Source organism: Bufo bufo, chromosome 3 (assembly GCF_905171765.1).
Source record: "Bufo bufo chromosome 3, aBufBuf1.1, whole genome shotgun sequence".
Lineage (NCBI taxonomy): Eukaryota > Metazoa > Chordata > Amphibia > Anura > Bufonidae > Bufo > Bufo bufo.
The window spans coordinates 232,719,041-232,736,586 of record NC_053391.1 but is presented as its reverse complement, the minus strand read 5'-3'; the positions used below and the strand labels follow the sequence as shown (position 1 = coordinate 232,736,586).

Genomic DNA, 17,546 nt, shown 5'->3' with positions numbered 1-17,546 from the left:
TACCAGGAGACAGGCCAGTACATCAGGAGACGTGGAGGAGGCCGTAAGAGGGCAACAACCCAGCAGCAGGACCGCTACCTCCGCCTTTGTGCAAGGAGGAACAGGAGGAGCACTGCCAGAGCCCTGCAAAATGACCTCCAGCAGGCCATAAATGTGCATGTGTCTGCTCAAACGGTCAGAAACAGACTCCATGAGGGTGATATGAGGGCCTGACGTCCACAGGTGGGGGTTGTGCTTACAGCCCAACACCGTGCAGGACGTTTGGCATTTGCCAGAGAACAGCAAGATTGGCAAATTCGCCACTGGCGCCCTGTGCTCTTCACAGATGAAAGCAGGTTCACACTGAGCACATGTAACAGACGTGACAGAGTCTGGAGACGCCGTGGAGAACGTTCTGCTGCCTGCAACATCCTCCAGCATGACCAGTTTGGCATTGGGTCAGTAATGATGTGGGGTGACATTTCTTTGGAGGGCCGCACAGCCCTCCATGTGCTCGCCAAAGGTAGCCTGACTGCCATTAGGTACTGAGATGAGATCCTCAGACCCCTTGTGAGACCATATGCTGGTGCGGTTGGCCCTGGGTTCCTCCTAATGCAAGACAATGCTAGACCTCATGTGGCTGGAGTGTGTCAGCAGTTCCTGCAAGACGAAGGACCTGAATCCAATTGAGCACATCTGGGACATCATGTCTCGCTCTATCCACCAACGTCACGTTGCACCACAGACTGTCCAGGAGTTGGCAGATGCTTTAGTCCAGGTCTGGGAGGAGATCCCTCAGGAGACCGTCCGCCACCTCATCAGGAGCATGCACAGGCGTTGTAGGGAGGTCATACAGGCACGTGGAGGCCACACACACACTACTGAGCCTCATTTTGACTTGTTTTAAGGACATTACATCAAAGTTGGATCAGCCTGTAGTGTGTTTTTCCACTTTAATTTTGAGGGTGACTCCAAATCCAGACCTCCATGGGTTGAAAAATGTGATTTCCATTTTTTTTATTTTTGTGTGATTTTGTTGTCAGCACATTCAACTATGTAAAGAACAAAGTATTTCAGAAGAATATTTAATTAATTCAGATCTAGGATGTGTTATTTTTGTGTTCCCTTTATTTTTTTGAGCAGTGTGTGTGTATGTATATATATGTATATATATGTATGTATAATTTTTTTTTTTTACATTTTAAAGGGGTAGGCCCATCTCACACATTGGTGGTATATCACTAAGATATGCTACTAATGTCAGATAGGTGAGGGTTTCACCTTTCAGACCCGCACCTATCTCTAGAACGGGCATGCCAAAGCAAACTTTTGCGGGCGTTCTCTCCATTCACTTCTATGGCAGTTCCGAAAAGAGCCAAGCCAGCACTCTGCTACTTTCGGCACTCCCATAGAAGTGAAAGGGGGATGGCTGCGCTTGTGCGGGGTGCTCTAGTTTATGTTGGAGGCCTGTTCTAGAGAGAAGTCTGGGTCCTAGAGGTGGGACTCCCACTTTTCTTACATTGGTGACATATGCTAGTGATATACCCACCAGTGTGTGAGATGGGCCTACCCCTTAAACATTTGCGCTATCTGCCATTTTTGCATTAGAGAACTCACATGTTCAAGTGTCCGGCAAGGAATAGATGATATTATTCAATATTAAAAAAGGGATTTGTGAGCTCATTGTCATATATTATGTATAGGATAATAGCAGCAAATTAAGATAGCGTCCAAGCTCTTCACACTGCGCTCCACCTCCTCAAATAACCAGTGACTTTTGGAAATGGAATAGACCCAGTAGAACTTGCACCCCTTCAATATGTTAGAACATAGTGCAGTGATCAGCAGATCTCTTTAGAGGTTTGCAGACATGCCTTTAATTATACTACCAAACATTTTAAAATTCTGTTAGCATATCAGTAATCTAAAAAATGCTAGCTTATTTTAGTGTCTTTAACAGCCTGTAGTGGTGAATTCTATGTAATTGTTGGTGGATCTGATTGGTAAAGTGTACCAGTACTTAAAAAAATCTTGACATATGGAAGGTTTTGATCGGTGGGGGTCCGAGTGCTCCCCCCCCCCCCAGCAATTGCCAAAACAAGGAGATAGAAGCGCTCACTCAGATCACTGTGTCCTTGCTGAAGATGGGCTCATAGACTTTCTGCTGAGTGTGTCTTCAGCAGCGAGGAGAGACAGCGTTGTGTGTGAGATCGTTTTAGTTATTGGTAGGGCACTCTGCACTCAGAATCCATCAGTCCAAACCTTTGATATGGCACTATGACCTATCAGAAGCTTTTTTATATAAAGTACAGTTACACTTTAGCAGTGATATAAAACCCTTCCTGTGGAGTGGCAGTTAATTCCCCAGAAGAAGCCGAGCATGAGGCGAAACTCGAGTTAGACGGTTTTACATACTGCAAGTGGTTTTTAGTTGATGTGCTAAAATAAAAGTTTTAATATATGCAAAAGAGCCAGGGGCGTTGCCATTACACCTAGAGGCTCCACGTTTTCTGCAGCTGCCGCTCCCTCTGCACTTTGACCGGGCGTGATGATGTTTTTACTGCCTGACTCTGTCAAGCAAAGTGCAGAGTGCACAGCTGTTGTAGAGACCGCTCAACCTCTAGGTGTAACACCCAATTTTTCTCAGCAATGCGGGCACATATAGTCAGGTCCATAAATATTGGATGTCGACACAATTCTAAAATTTTTGGCTCTATATACCACCACAATGGATATGAAATGAAACGAACAAGATGTGCTTTAACTGCAGACTGTCAGCTTTAATTTGAGGGTATTTACATCCAAATCAGGTGAACGGTGTAGGAATTACAACAGTTTGCATATGTGCCTCCTACTTGTTAAGGGACCAAAAGTAATGGGACAGAATAAAAATCATAAATCAAACTTTCACTTTTTAATACTTGGTTGCAAATCCTTTGCAGTCAATTACAGCCTGAAGTCTGGAACGCATAGACATCACCAGACGCTGGGTTTCATCCCTGGTGATGCTCTGCCAGGCCTCTACTGTAACTGTCTTCAGTTCCTGCTTGTTCGTGGGCAATTTTTCCTTCAGTTTTGTCTTCAGCAAGTGAAATGCATGCTCAATCGGATTCAGGTCAGGCGATTGACTTGGCCATTGCATAACATTCCACTTCTTTCCCTTAAAAAACTTTGGTTGCTTTTGCAGTATGCTTTGGGTCATTGTCCACCTGCACTGTGAAGCACCGTCCAATGAGTTCTGAAGCATTTGGCTGAATATGAGCAGATAATATTACCTGAAACACTTCAGAATTCATCCTGCTGCTTTTGTCAGCAGTCACATCATCAATAAATACAAGAGAACCAGTTCTCTTCTCTTCCCATCACTCTGGTACAAGTTGATCTTGGTCTCATCTGTCCATAGGATGTTGTTCCAGAACTGTGAAGGCTTTTTTAGATGTTGTTTGGCAACTCTAATCTGACCTTCCTGTTTTTGAGGCTCACCAATGGTTTCTATCTTGTGGTGAACCCTCTGTATTCACTCTGGTGAAGTCTTCTCTTGATTGTTGACTTTGACACACATACACCTACCTCCTGGAGAGTGTTCTTGATCTGGCCAACTGTTGTTGAAGGGTGTTTTCTTCACCAGAGAAACAATTCTACGGTCATCCACCACAGTTGTTTTCTGTGGTCTTCCGGGTCTTTTGGTGTTGCTGAGCTCACCGGTGCGTTCCTTCTTTTTAAGAATGTTCCAAACAGTTGTTTTGGCCACGCCTAATGTTTTTGCTATCTCTCTGATGGGTTTGTTTTGTTTTTTCAGCCTAATGATGGCTTGCTTCACCGATAGTGACAGCTCTTTGGATCTCATCTTGAGAGTTGACAGCAACAGATTCCAAATGCAAATAGCACACTTGAAATGAACGCTGGACCTTTTATCTGCTCATTGTAATTGGGATAATGAGGGAATAACACACACCTGGCCATGGAACAGCTGAGAATCCAGTTGTCCCATTACTTTTGGTTTCTTAACAAGTGGGAGGCACATATGCAAACTGTTGTAATTCCTACACCGTTCACCTGATTTGGATGTAAATACCCTCAAATTAAAGCTGACAGTCTGCAGTTAAAGCACATCTTGTTTGTTTCATTTCAAATCCATTGTGTTGGTGTATAGGTCCAAAAATGATAGAATTGTGTTGATGTCCCAATATTTTTGGACCTAACTGTATAAACATAAGACCAACACAGATGCCTTCAGCTTCCAAGCGCACATGTAACAGGTCAGCCAGTGTCATAGGTACAAATCTGCAGATTGCATTACTGCACAGGGGCCCAGGTTTACTTATCCTGTCTAATTTGTAGACAGAGTACACTTAGACAGTCTTAACATGAGCGACATTTGTTATAGTGGCTGATGGCAGATGATAAATCCAGCACATCTTTAAAACAGAAGTCTAGTTTATACTACATATTTGTTGGGGTAACTTATGGTGAAAATCTGTCCACGTACCCTGCTAATTTTGTTCCAATGCACAGAAATTCTGGCCACCAAAAACTTAGTTGGTCTAATCTGCACTACTTTTTTGGACCAGAATTGTGGATTTCATAAATGTATCTAAAGGGTAGACAAAAGCTCGGCAGTTTAAAACCAGGAAATGACAGGGATGTTGTAAAAAGTCTTTTTTTTTTTTTTATGGCGTATCTGAATAATAAGCGCATATAAAATGAGATGCTCCAAAATTTTGGCACAAACAGCCTCACATGGTGCACTTAGCATAGTAAGTGTGCGCCATTGTTCTGACTTCTTTTTTTGAACATTGGAGGTATTGGAAGGGTATTCGATAGGCTATTTGGGGAGTTGGGCTGAAGGATAATTTACCTGGCCATCTTGTACCCCAATACCACTGGAGCTTGACAAGTAATGCAATATTCAATTCCATTTACATGTGGACGCCCTCAACTGCCCTCTTGTCACTGACTATGAAAAGTGGTTGGAGGGTGACGGTGCCCACATATTATGGGTATTATCCGACTCTGGTTACACGCTGGAAGTTCTGTATAGCTAACACAAATACATGTGTGACAGCACCCTGAAATCAAAATGTCTGTCCCTACAATGCTCGCCTCAGAGTGGAGGCCTTATATTATTCCTTAATTCCTTGATTTTTTTTTTGTAAAATTATGCATTATGAAGGATTTCCTAAAAAAAATACCCCCATGCTTTTCTGAGTGTGAAAAGGAATTGTGAAATAATAATGGGTCCATTATGCCATTTATTACATTCACCATGACCGTCATAGCCTAACTTGTGTGGGTAATGGGGGAGTCTGTTTCAGCATTGGTTCATTCTGATTTCTCTCCAAAGGTGTTGCAAGCAGCCATCCTGACTCTGACTTTAAGAACAAGGACTGGGTCTTCATCAACTACACTTACAAGCGCTTTGAAGGGCTAACAGCTAGAGGAGCTATGCCCACCTTTAGCAAACCCAGGAAATGATTCTATCCCGACGTGGCCTGATATTCATCTTAAACTTGCATTTTCTTGAAATGCTGGCATGGATGGTGCTGTTGTTGCTAGAAGTGCACCACTGGAAAATCCAAGCTTCCACATTTTTATAGCCTCTGTCTCTTGGAGAATGCAACAAACTGTGAATGATCACGGAAGGGAGTCCTGCTGCAGGTCATCATCCACAACCCAGTATTGGAACATTTGCCCCTTAGCACCGCAGGTCTCATCTGCAGCATTAAGGAATAGTTGAATTGTCTTGGCTGTGCTCTTCAAGTGATTTGGAAGGAGGGTTACTTGGTACTCAATGAAAGTTTGACTTGACTGTATTCTGTCTCTACCTGTATGTGTCTATAGCTTTAAAAGGGTTGTGCAAGAATGGGGGGGACCTTTGGCGACACACACTTGGCAGGACCTGTAAAGGAAATATTACGTACCCGCTTTGCCACTCCTTCTCCTCCATGTCTTTAATGCTCCACTGGGCTCCTTCAATGTAAACATCCGATTTGACATTGCTGCAGCCAATCATTGGCCGTAGCGGAGGCTTGATCGCCTTGTGTCATGTGAACATTTGTCATGACGTAAGGGGAGTTGGTCACTGCAGCGGCCAGTAATTGGCTGCAACGATGTCCTACCAGAGGGAGCCCAGCGGGAGCATCGCAGGCCTGGAGGAGAAGGAGCGGGAAGCAGGTAAGTAATTTTTCATTTACAGGTCCAGCCAAATTGAGGGGTATTGCCCCCTCCCTTCCTCATACTTTCACAGCTCCTTTGAAGGGAAACGGTCATGAGCTTCAATGAGTATAAAATACTGACAGGCTCCCTGTTCACAAACGGCTGCAGCCATTCAGAAAAAAAGTTTAAAAATGAGCTAGAAACAAGAAGAGACATGGGTGCGGCTCTCTGCTGGCTTTTTCAGGCCGACTTGATTGACCGGTCTCTCTCTATGCACAGATAATGAGAGATCTGTTAATCAAGCCAAGCTATTCAAGGAGTCGCCCCTTGTCTCATCTCCCTGTTCTCGGCTAGTTTTCAAACTATGTCTTCTATGACGGGCCACAGTATTTGAGAGTAAGAAGTAGTTGATTGTGAACCTGGAGCCTGTCGTTATTTCATGCGGCCTGTGGTTACTGCACCATGAAGGTCCTGAGAGGTTCCCTTTAAGAACGATGTTTAGCTCCAGCTTTATTATGCACTTATACAGCGTTAACTTGCGTAGGTATGTATGATCCTTTAAGTCAACAAACTTGGTATTTGGGACCCTATTTCATGCGAGTGTGTGTTTTTGGACTTGGCCTATTTATTTACAGTCATTTGTATATTCAAGAAATATGTTCTTAGACATAATCACGTGTGAAATATTTGGATTTTTTTCCCTTCATTTCTTTAAGAATGTTGTTTGCTATAAAATGGCATAAAAGTGCTTTTTTTGTTCTTTTTCCAGTGGGATGCACAATCTGAATGTGGTGCCTTACTCATAAAAGGGCTTCGTTTTCATACGGCTGTATTTTCATTGTCCTTATGGTCTCTTTTCAGTGGATCTGTGCTATTTAAATGGTTGTCTGTGATTTCATCTCTAAGAAAAGATGGTGTTAGGGGGTGTTCTAGAGTTGGAACTTTTTTTTTTTTTTTTTTGGAGAATGTGGTTGACTAATTTTTTCAAGCCTTAATGCAAATGCATGCTGGTGTTTCTCGTCAGCATCAGCAATAGATTCACACTCAAGACCAGGGGAACCTAGTTGACTTCAGGTCACCGGAGAGATTGGTAGCCAGCGTGGAACAAAGCCGCAGTCCTACAAGTGATCAGTAGACATGCCCATTGATCGACATTAGTACTTACAACATAAGGTTGTACTTTATTCTTGACATTCTTAAAGTGGACCTATCTCCTCTCCTGACATGTCTGTTTTAGTAACTACTTTCCTTCCCCATCTAATAACAATTGTGGGCCCTCTTTTTTTTTAGAACTATACGTTGTGCCATTCCTATGTTCCTATTAGAAGTTTATGAATAAATGTCAAGCTGGATGTTACCATTTTTTGGTGTGTCGCTGCACAGTCTGCCATTGTACAATCGTCGCTGTCAGTGGCATGACTGTGCAGGGGCATACACCAACAGGTAACACCCAATTCCACATTTATTAATAAATGTCTAGCAGGAATAATAAAGGAATGGCACAACTTACAGTTATAAGAGAAAATGTCAGGAGAGGTGACGGTCCCTCTTTAATATGTTTTTGATGATCAAAGGTTTGGGTTTCCTTTTTTGAGAAACTATGCTAAGACCTTGGTAATACTTATCACTAAATCTGTTTAAGGCTACATTCACACAACTGTATATGTTTTGCGGTCTGCAAAAAAAAAAAAAAAATGATAATGTCCTCCGTTTTTTTCCCGGATCCATTGTAGCAATGACTATCCTTGTCAGCAAAACGGACAAGAATAGGACATGTTCTATTTTTTTGGCGGGGCTACGGAACGGACATACGGATGCGCATAGCACACGGTGTGCTGCCTGCATTTTTTGCGGACCCATTAAAATGAACGGGTCTGCATCCTATCTCCCCCCCCCCCCAAAAAAAACGGAACGGACACAGAAACAAAATACTTTCGTGTGAATGTAGCCTAACTCGGACTTGCCTCCTCCTGACTAGCCCAGCTAACGTTTCCCGATAAATAAAATAATATGCTATAGCATGCTTTAAAGGACATCTTGTCTAGGTAAGTGCAGAGTACTGGAGGTGATACATAACTCTGTCCTTGCTTGTAATCAATAGAGTGCTGCAAAAATGAACTTTGAATGTAGTGAGCACTGCTTCCTTAATGTACTGTGTAGGACCACAGGCTCCAGTGCTTGAAGATTGGTGTATCACCAGCTCCACAAACCCTCTGTAGTGTCCGACCTGGAGACCACTACAACAGTTACAGAAAATAGAGGGGATAGGCTGTGGAGCTACTCCTACAATGATCCTGAAGCATTGCAGTCTGAGGGCCTGCTCCTATTCCACTTGTGGAAGTGGCACCCGCTGCATTCAGAGTTCATTATTACAGCAGCCCATTGATTAAAAGCAGGGACCGTTATGCGTAAGCTCCTGTTTTCTGCCCCTACCTATGTCTGTCAGCAGTTTTGCATCAATAAAACTCCTGACAGACTCCCTTAAAGGGCATCTGTTAGCAGATTTGTACCTTTGAAACTGGCTGACCTGTTGCATGTGTGCTTGGCAGCAGAAGGCATCTGTGTTGGTCCCATGTTCATATGTGCCCGCATTGCAGAGAAAAATGAAGTTTTAATATTTTTAAATGAGCCTCTGCAATTACACCTAGAGGCTCTGCTACTGCCGCGCTATCTTCAATTTCATTGACAGGACCAGGAGTGATGATGATTTCACTGCCTGGTCCTGTCAAAGTGCAGGGGGCACAGCAGTTGCAGAGAGAGAAGAGCCTCTAGGTGTAATGGCAACGCCCTTGTTGCTTGTATAGGCTCATTTGCATATATTGAAACTTCATTTTACTCAGCAATGCGGGAACATATGAATATGGGACCAACACAGATTACTTCAGCTGCCAAGTGCACATGTAACAGGTCAGCCAGTTTCATAGGTACAAATCTGCCGACAGATGCCCTTTAAGCTGGTCATGGACATTAGAATTCTGACGGAGGATAACACAGGTTTTGATGGTATCTGCTGTATAATATTTCTGGGACAGCTCATGGATTATGAGATGGATTTTTCCTGTCCAGTCCTTAAAGGGGTTGTCTCATCTTACTTTTACTAATGCAAGATGAGACAAAGTCTCGAACCACCAGGTGACCGGGAAGCAGCGCAGCGGGACCGCGCTCTGCTGTTTCAGTAGCTCCCATTGCATGGGAGCTATGGAAACAGTGTAGCACAGCCAGCTATGCTGTTTCCCAACTCAGAAACCACATTGCTTTTGGTGCTATTATTTTTCCTTAGCTCCCATGCACTGCAATGAAACAGCAGAGCATCGGCCCTCTGCGCTGTTTCCCAGTCGCCTGCTTGTTGGGACTTTCTCATCTCTGCCTCAGCCTTTAGTAACGGTGAGATGAGACAACCTCTTTAATTTTCCTCCAGAGATAAGCAGAAGCAGAGGTGACCAGAAGGCGCTCATCACCCGACAGACTGCATTCTCATGTCTAGAGCTAGCTGTTGAGACAAATTTACTCTCTGGTTGAGTTGAATGTAAACTCTGCTACTGATCTCATGTAGGAACTGAGAAATTACCCAGCTTTATTACCTCTTTTGTAATACGTTCCTGGATATTTCAAATGTGTATGCTGGATTCTTGTATTGTCTATACAATCTTTACTTTTTACATACATCCTACTACTTCTATCTTCCATAAACTGAGTATACACCAAGGTTTTCATCCTCTCAAGTTCCAGCTATGCATTTGGCAGTGCCTCCCAAATGGATAGTAAGAGATGCAGGTAGTCCAGAAGCCTCTTCTGCACTAAGGGCTCATTCAGACGGCCGTATGCTGTCCGCAAAAATACTGAATGCTATCCGTTTTTTTGCGGATCCGCAAAAAAAATGAAACATGTCCTATACTTGTCCGTGAAAATCAGGACATGGCCCCATTGAAGTCTATGGGTCCGCAAAAATACTGAATGCTATCCGTTTTTTTGCGGATCCGCAAAAAAACGGATAGCATTCAGTATTTTTGCGGACAGCATACGGCCGTCTGAATGAGCCCTAAAGAACAATGTACCACCTGCCCTCCTCTTGTCATTTTCAGACTTGTGGCAAGAGACGCTGCCAAACACATAGTTGAAACTAGCATTCAGTGACCCTAATTTCTAAATAGTGGGGCATATAACAATACTATTCAGCAGATCATCAGAAACCAGCCATACTTACAGTGGATTCTACATGAAGTTGTCTACATGAGGTCTCTAAAGCATTAAAGGTGTATTCCCATCTTAAACATTTATGACCTATCCACAAGGTATGCCATAAATGTCTGATCACAAAGGTAGGACCTGCAACTATCTCCTGAATGGGAGTCTTCCATATTGACAGGTAAGTTGGCTGCCAGGCGATGCATCCAAGTGAGGAATCGGTGGAGAGGTGACTACACATATCTTCAGGTCTCTCGATTCACTTCTATGGGAGCCAGAAGTAGTACCTTCATCTGTGGATATCGTGTGGATATGACATTCATGTCTAAAGTGGAAATATCTCTATAAACTAATGGTAAAGCAGCTGTATAAGATTGGCTTTGACAGGCCAAGATCATTTTTAATGTTTTAAAGGTTTTTTTTGGGCACCAGATATTGATGACCTATCTTCAGGATAAGTCATCAATATTGGATCAGTAAAGAACTGGCACTGCTTCTGACCAACCGTTTGTTCCCTGCCTCCTCAGGCATAAGGAGGCCTCAAGCACAGCTCCACTCAGTGTAGTGGCTGTGTCACTTGAAGGGGAGCTGAGCTGCAGTGACCAGTCATGGGAACTACTTCTTGTTCCATTCAAAGTGTTAGATCAGGCACAAGAAGCTGCAGGGAACAGCTGATTGGTAAGGGTGCTAGGTGTCAGACCCTCACTGATTTTGATATTGATGTCCTAAGGATAGATTATTAATATCTGGAGTCTGGAAATTCCTTTAATTAAAATGTATGCATTTATGTCAAGTAAATGTATTCACTGTGTATTAAAGTTCTGGAATGTTCTAATACTCTTTCGTGGGAATTAGTCAACCAATAGCTGGTGTACATTTGACTTTTAGGCGCGTGGGGAGGCAAATATGCGTCTAAAATGTTATGAAGAAGTCATGTTTTTCTAAAACTGGACAACTCCTTTAAAGTCTCCCTCTAGGTTTCAATTTTTCATTTTCAAGATCCCTGTTTGCAGTTAGTAAATGTGAACATTAAGTATTTCCAACCACAGAATGACAACCTTTCCTTATCTGGCCCAGCTAGCGTATCTGCCGGACTCTGATACAACTAATCAGCCATGCAGCTCCATCTCTTGAGTATAATTAGGAAGGATTTTCAGCCTGTGGACGGGAACGGTGAATGTTTGCTGACCACAAGCAGACACATTGAAAATTATGAGGGCTTGTAAAAAAAATATATATATATAGATTTGTTGTATAACTTTTCATTATACAATGATTCAGCTTTACTTATATATGAGAGATTTATCACTCCATTTATCTGACGCCATGGCATTGCATATATAGAATTTGCACAACTTTTTGCCTTTGTACATGATGTGGTCATACATGTGGAGGAGACTGAATATAATATGCCTAGTATGACGGCTGCGTGATTCCCTTTATTCGAGAGTTGTTTCTCCTTTTTGGCCTTTAAGTTTTTATTGCACTTTCTTAACTAAATAGACATTTTTACCCTTTTCTACTGCTAGGATCCTTTCTTACTCTTTCATAGTGCTGAAAAAAATGTATGAGACAACTTTTTGTATATTTAAGTGTGTGGCAGACCAGACGTTAGTAGTACCTTCTAACGGAACGGCTAAATATCTGGTTTGTGTGAGTACATGTGTATATATGTACATGCTCATGTTGCAAGTATATCATATGGCAAAATAAACTGCTTTTCTAGCTTCTCAGATACAAGGCAGACCAAACTTTTTCTATAGAATTAATTTCTCATTCCCAGAAAGCTAGTATTAAATTCTAGTTTTCCAGTGTCTCCAATTTGATCTGTTTTTCTAGTTGTACTGTATGATTGCCACAAACTACCTAATTTTGGGGAAAATAAATGTAGACACTTCTGATCTGTGTTTCTCTGCACATAATGTCTGTCATTTTTAAAAATAAAATTTGTACAAAAACAACTTGTTTCGATTCTGGCAAAGTAAATTAGAATGTGATTAGGATATATATAAAATAATCTAGAAATATTTCTTGGATAGTTATAGAAAAGGTATGCTAATTAGCCCTAATCCAGAAGAAAGAAACCTGTATCTCTAGTGATGCCTATAGGTATCTACCAGTACCCAGAACCCCACTCTATATAGACTAGAAGTAAGAACAGTGCTGTCCAAGGATGGCTGTCTTGGGTGTGACTGATATTTCCTAGTCTTGTTTCAAGGTTCTTAAACCCCTTAAATTTAACAAAATTTAGTAAATTTTCCATACTTGAATTTCTCTACTTTTAGGACGGTCAATAGTGTTGAGCAAATCGAACTTCGGATCATAGATCCAAAGTTGATACATTCTAACACTTCGTTTTAATGCTGTACGGAGACCTGTCTGACCTTTCAAATTGGCAATCCAAAGTCGGGTTTGGTACCAATTTACTAGCGTGTACCAAACCCGACTTAGGATTCCTAATTTGAAATGTTTTTAAAGATGCAGAACTGAAGACCGAATTCATTCACTGAAGTCTTACTCATCTTCGACTGAAACAAGAGGCAATACATTTTAATGTTCTACGGAGACAGGTCAAATCGACTTCCGAAGCTCGATTCACTGAACACTAATGGTCATAGCTCACAAAAAGTTAATATTTACCATATTTCCAATTTATGTTGGCATCATTGTTCACTCGTACTTTTATTTTTTGGAGAGGTTAAAAGGCTTATAAGTTTGGCAGCAATTTTACAAATTTTCAATCAAATTTCTAAATCCAATTATTTTATTTTTTTTAGGAACAATTCAGTTCTAAAGTGGCTTTGAGAGGTCTGTAAATCACTATTTTTAAAAACTTCACACTTCAAGTATTCAAAATGACATGTAGGAAGTTTTTTACCCCGTTAGGTGTTTCACAGGAAGTAATACAAAATGTTCCATCTTTGGAACACTGCAGGTAATAAAATAAAACAAATACTTCAAATTTATTATCTTGGTTCTGGAGCTTTTAGAAACATCCCTTATGTGGCCCACCTTGTGGATTTTAAGGTCTCAATTTTTCAGACACCATTTCAGGTTGCAGAGGCCTTCAGGTGCTAAAACATAAGAAACGACCCCAAAAGGCCAAATTTAGGAAACTACACTCATCAAAGAATTAATATAGGGGCGTAATGAGCATCTTGACCCCACCGATGTTTCATAGTATTAGAATTGGGGCATGAAAATCAAAAATTGTGTTAAAAATTTGAGCTAAAAACTACATATTATTATGTTTTTACAAGGGTTAACAGGAGAAAAAGAACCCCAAAAATTGTTACACCATTTCTTCCAAGTACAGCAATACCCCATATGTGGTCGTAAGCTGCTGTTTGGGGACACAGAAGGTAAGTAGAGCCATTCGGCTTTTGAAACACAGATTTTACTGGAAAGTGTTTGGGCACAATGTCGAAATTGGTACCAGTACAATCGAAACCCCAAGAAATAACCTTACTTTTGAAACTACATCCCCTCAAGGAATTCAGCTAGGGGTGTAGTGATGTTTTAGACCCTACAGGTCTTTCATAGAATTGGACCATGAAAATGAACAATTACACTTTTCCAATAGTATATTGCATTAGTCCCAAATTTTCCATTTTTGCAAGAGTAAAAACAAGAAACTGCACCAAATCTGTTATGCAATTTCTTCCAAATAAGGAAATACCCCAAATATGGTCATAAACTGCTGTTTGGGGACGTGGCGGTGCTCAGAAGAGAAGGAGCGGCATCTTGATTTTGTAACATGGAATTTGTTGAAATGGATCGTAACAGCTAAACTTTATTTTGATTTTTTTTTTTACAGAGCTGTGTGATGGCTTGTGTGTGTTTTTTGCAGGACAAGCTGTAGATTTTATTGGTACAATTTTGGAGTACATTTGGCCTTTTCATTGCTTTTTAATTTTTTGGGAGATGAGGTGGGCAAACATTGCAATTTTGTCAGTGTTTATATTTTAAGGCGTTCACCATGTAGTATATACACAGTCCAGTTGCATTATTATGACCACTTTCTATGTCTGCAGTGTGTATCTCATGATACGTGAGCTGGCTTGGTGGGTATATAAGGTGTGCATAGGCTGTCTGCGCACATATCCCTCATGGGTAAATCAGTTATCAGACTTTTCAAAAAGAAGAAATGTATAGCTTTTAGAATATGGTGACACAAAAGTGGTAAAAAGCTAAATTATATAAGCCGGTATCATTGTATCATCGAATGTCAATTATTTATCACTTGGGTTTGGTGAATGGCATGAAATAAAAAAAAAATTTAATTCCATAGATATAATAGTATAAAAAGATGAGAAAGTTATATGCTACCAATCAAAACTACAGGTTTCACTATAAATAAGCATTGAAAGAAACCATTCTGGCTCTCCGTTCTGGAAAAAATAGAAATTTGGTATCCCTGTAATAGGGAATAAAGTTAACATGTCAATTATAGTACTGGGTGAATCCTGTGGTAAAAAATGTTCTGTTCCAATTTTTTATTCATTCTGCCTCTTATAAAGTGATCAAAAAGAACTACAGTATCTCTCAAAAGTAAGTTCACCCCTCACTTTTTTTCTAAATATTTTATTATATCTTTTCATGGGACAACGCTGAAGATTTGACAGTTTGATACAATGTAAAGTAGTCGGTGTACAGCTTGTATAACATTGTAAATTTGGTGTGCCCTCAATATAACTTAACACACAGCCATTAATGTCTAAACCGCTGGCAACAAAAGTGAGTACACCCCTAAGTGAAAATGGCCAAATTGTGCCTAATGAGCCATTTTCCCTTACCGGTGTCATGTGACTTGTTAGTGTTAAAAGGTCACAGGTTGTTAAATTTGGTGTTATCGCTCTCGAACTCTCTCATACTGGTCACTGAAAGTTCAACATGACACCTCATGGCAAAGAACTAAAAAAAAAAGAAAAAAAAAAAAAGTTGCTGCTCTACATAAAGATGACCTAGACCAGGGATGCCCAACCTGCGGCTCTCCAGCTGATGCAAAACTACAACTCGGAGCATGCTTGGACAGTCTGCAGCAGGGATGCTCAACCTGCTGCAAAACTACATCTCCCAGCATGCCCGGACAGCTTACAGCAGGGCATGATGGGAGTTGTAGTTTTACAACAGCTGGAGGGCTGCAAGTTGAGCATCCCTGGCCTAGGCTATAAGAAGATTGTCAACACCCTGAAATTGAGCTGCAGCACGGTGGCCAAGACCTTACAGTGGCTTAACAAGACCGGTTTCACTCAGAACAGGCCTCGCCATAGTCGACCAAAGAAGTTGAGTGCGCATGCTCAGCATCATATCCAGAGGTTGTCTTTTCAAAATACACGTATGAGTGCTGCCAGCATTGCTGTAGAGGTTAAAGGGGTGGAGGGTCAGCCTGTCGGTGCTCAGATTATATGCCACACCCTGCATCAAATTTGTCTGCATGGCTGTCGTCCCAGAAGGAAGCCTCTTCTAAAGATGATGCAGAAGAAAGCCTGCAAACAGTTTGCTAAGGACATGGATTACTGGAACCTTGTTGTGTGTCTGAAGAGACCAAGATCAACCTATTTGGTTCAGATGGTGTCTAGCGTGTGTGGCGGCAACCAGGTGAGGAGTACAATGCCAAGTGTGTTTTGCCTACAGTCAAGCATAGAGGTGGGAGTGTCATGAGTGCTGCTGGCTGTGGGGAGCTACAGTTCATTGTGGGAACCATGAATGCCAACATGTACTGTGACATACTGAAGTAGAGCATGATCCCCTTCCTTCGTAAACTGGGCCGCAGGGCAGTATTCCAACATAACGACCCCAAACATACCTCCAAGACGACCACTGCCTTGCTAAAGAAACTGAGGGTGAAGGTGCTGGACTGGCCAAGTATGTCTCCAGGCCTAAACCCTATTGAGCATCTGTGGGGCATCCTCAAACGGAAGGAGAAGGAGCGCAAGTTCTCTAACATCAATCAACTCCATGGTCGTCATGGAGGAGTGGAAGAGGATTCCAGTGGCACCCTGTGAAGCTCTAGTGAACTCCATGCCCAAGAGAGTTAAGGCAGTGCTGGAAATAATGGTGGCCACACAAAACATTGACACAATTTGGCTATTTTCACTTAGGGGTGTACTCACCTTTGTTGCCAGTGGTTTAGACATTAATGGCTGTGTGTTGAGTTATTTTGGGGGCACACCAAATTTACACTGTTATACAAGCTGTACACTGACTACTTTATATTGTATCAAAGTGTCATATCTTCAGTGTTGTCCCATTACAAGTTACAATAAAAATATTTTCAAAATGTGAGGGGTGTACTGACTTTTTGAGATACTGGTTATGTATCCCAAAACAATCCCAAAATGGTACCAATTAAAACTACAGTTGGTCCCTCAAAAAACACGCCCCTACACAGCGCAGTTGATGGAAAATGTTCTCTATGGGGAAAAAAATGAATTCTTTGAAGTGTATTTATTGTGAAAATGTAGTAAACAATTGTGAATGCTGCATATGTATAACATAAAAAAACAACAATGGCTAAATTTCTGGGAGGGGGGGTACTAGAAGATTTAATAAAAGTTAATCAGTAAGTTATATGTACATCTCAAAATGGTGCCTTAGAAAAATACAGACCGCGCATGGAGTACTGTGTACAATTCTGGGATCCTGTGAACAAGACAGGCTTAAAGCTGGAGAGGGTTCAGAGGAGGGCAACTAAAGTAATAACTTGAATGGGTGGACTACAGTACCCTGAAAGATTATCAAAATTAGGGTTATGCCGTTTAGAAAAAAGACGACTGAGGGGAGATCTAATAACTATGCATAAATATATCATGAGTCAGTACAGAGATCTCTCCCATTATCTATTTATCCCCAGGACTTTGACAAGGGGACATCCACTGAATCTAGAGGAAAGAAGGTTTGTACATAAACATAGAAAAGGATTCTTTACAGTAAGAGCAGTGAGACAATGGAACTCTCTGCCTGAGGAGGTGGTGATGGAGAATTCACTAAAAGAGTTCAAGAGGGGCCTGGATGTATTTCTGGAGTGTAATAATATTACAGGTTACAGTTACTAGACATGGGTTCTTGATCCAGGGAGTTATTCTGATTGGAGTCGGGAAGGAGAAAAATTGGCTTCAATCTCAAGTTTTTTTTTGCCTTCCTCTGGATCAAGTTGCCGGATAACAGGCTGAACTGGATGAATGTTTTTTCCCAGTCTTACAAAGTACAGAATGTTACAGTGG

At 41.5% G+C, this 17,546-nt stretch overlaps 1 protein-coding gene across 2 annotated transcripts in view; it reads left to right on the top strand.

The window, feature by feature from the left end:
• The window catches only part of LOC120995060 (serine/threonine-protein kinase 38), an 89,905-nt gene extending 82,099 nt beyond the window's left edge, over positions 1 to 7,806 (top strand). For both annotated transcript variants that reach the window (XM_040424032.1, XM_040424033.1), the window contains exon 14: positions 5,324 to 7,806. In XM_040424032.1, the coding sequence (XP_040279966.1) occupies positions 5,324 to 5,454 (131 nt within the window). In that variant the 3' untranslated portion in view covers positions 5,455 to 7,806. The remainder of the gene's footprint in view (positions 1 to 5,323) is intronic.
• The last annotated feature ends 9,740 nt before the right edge of the window (positions 7,807 to 17,546 follow it).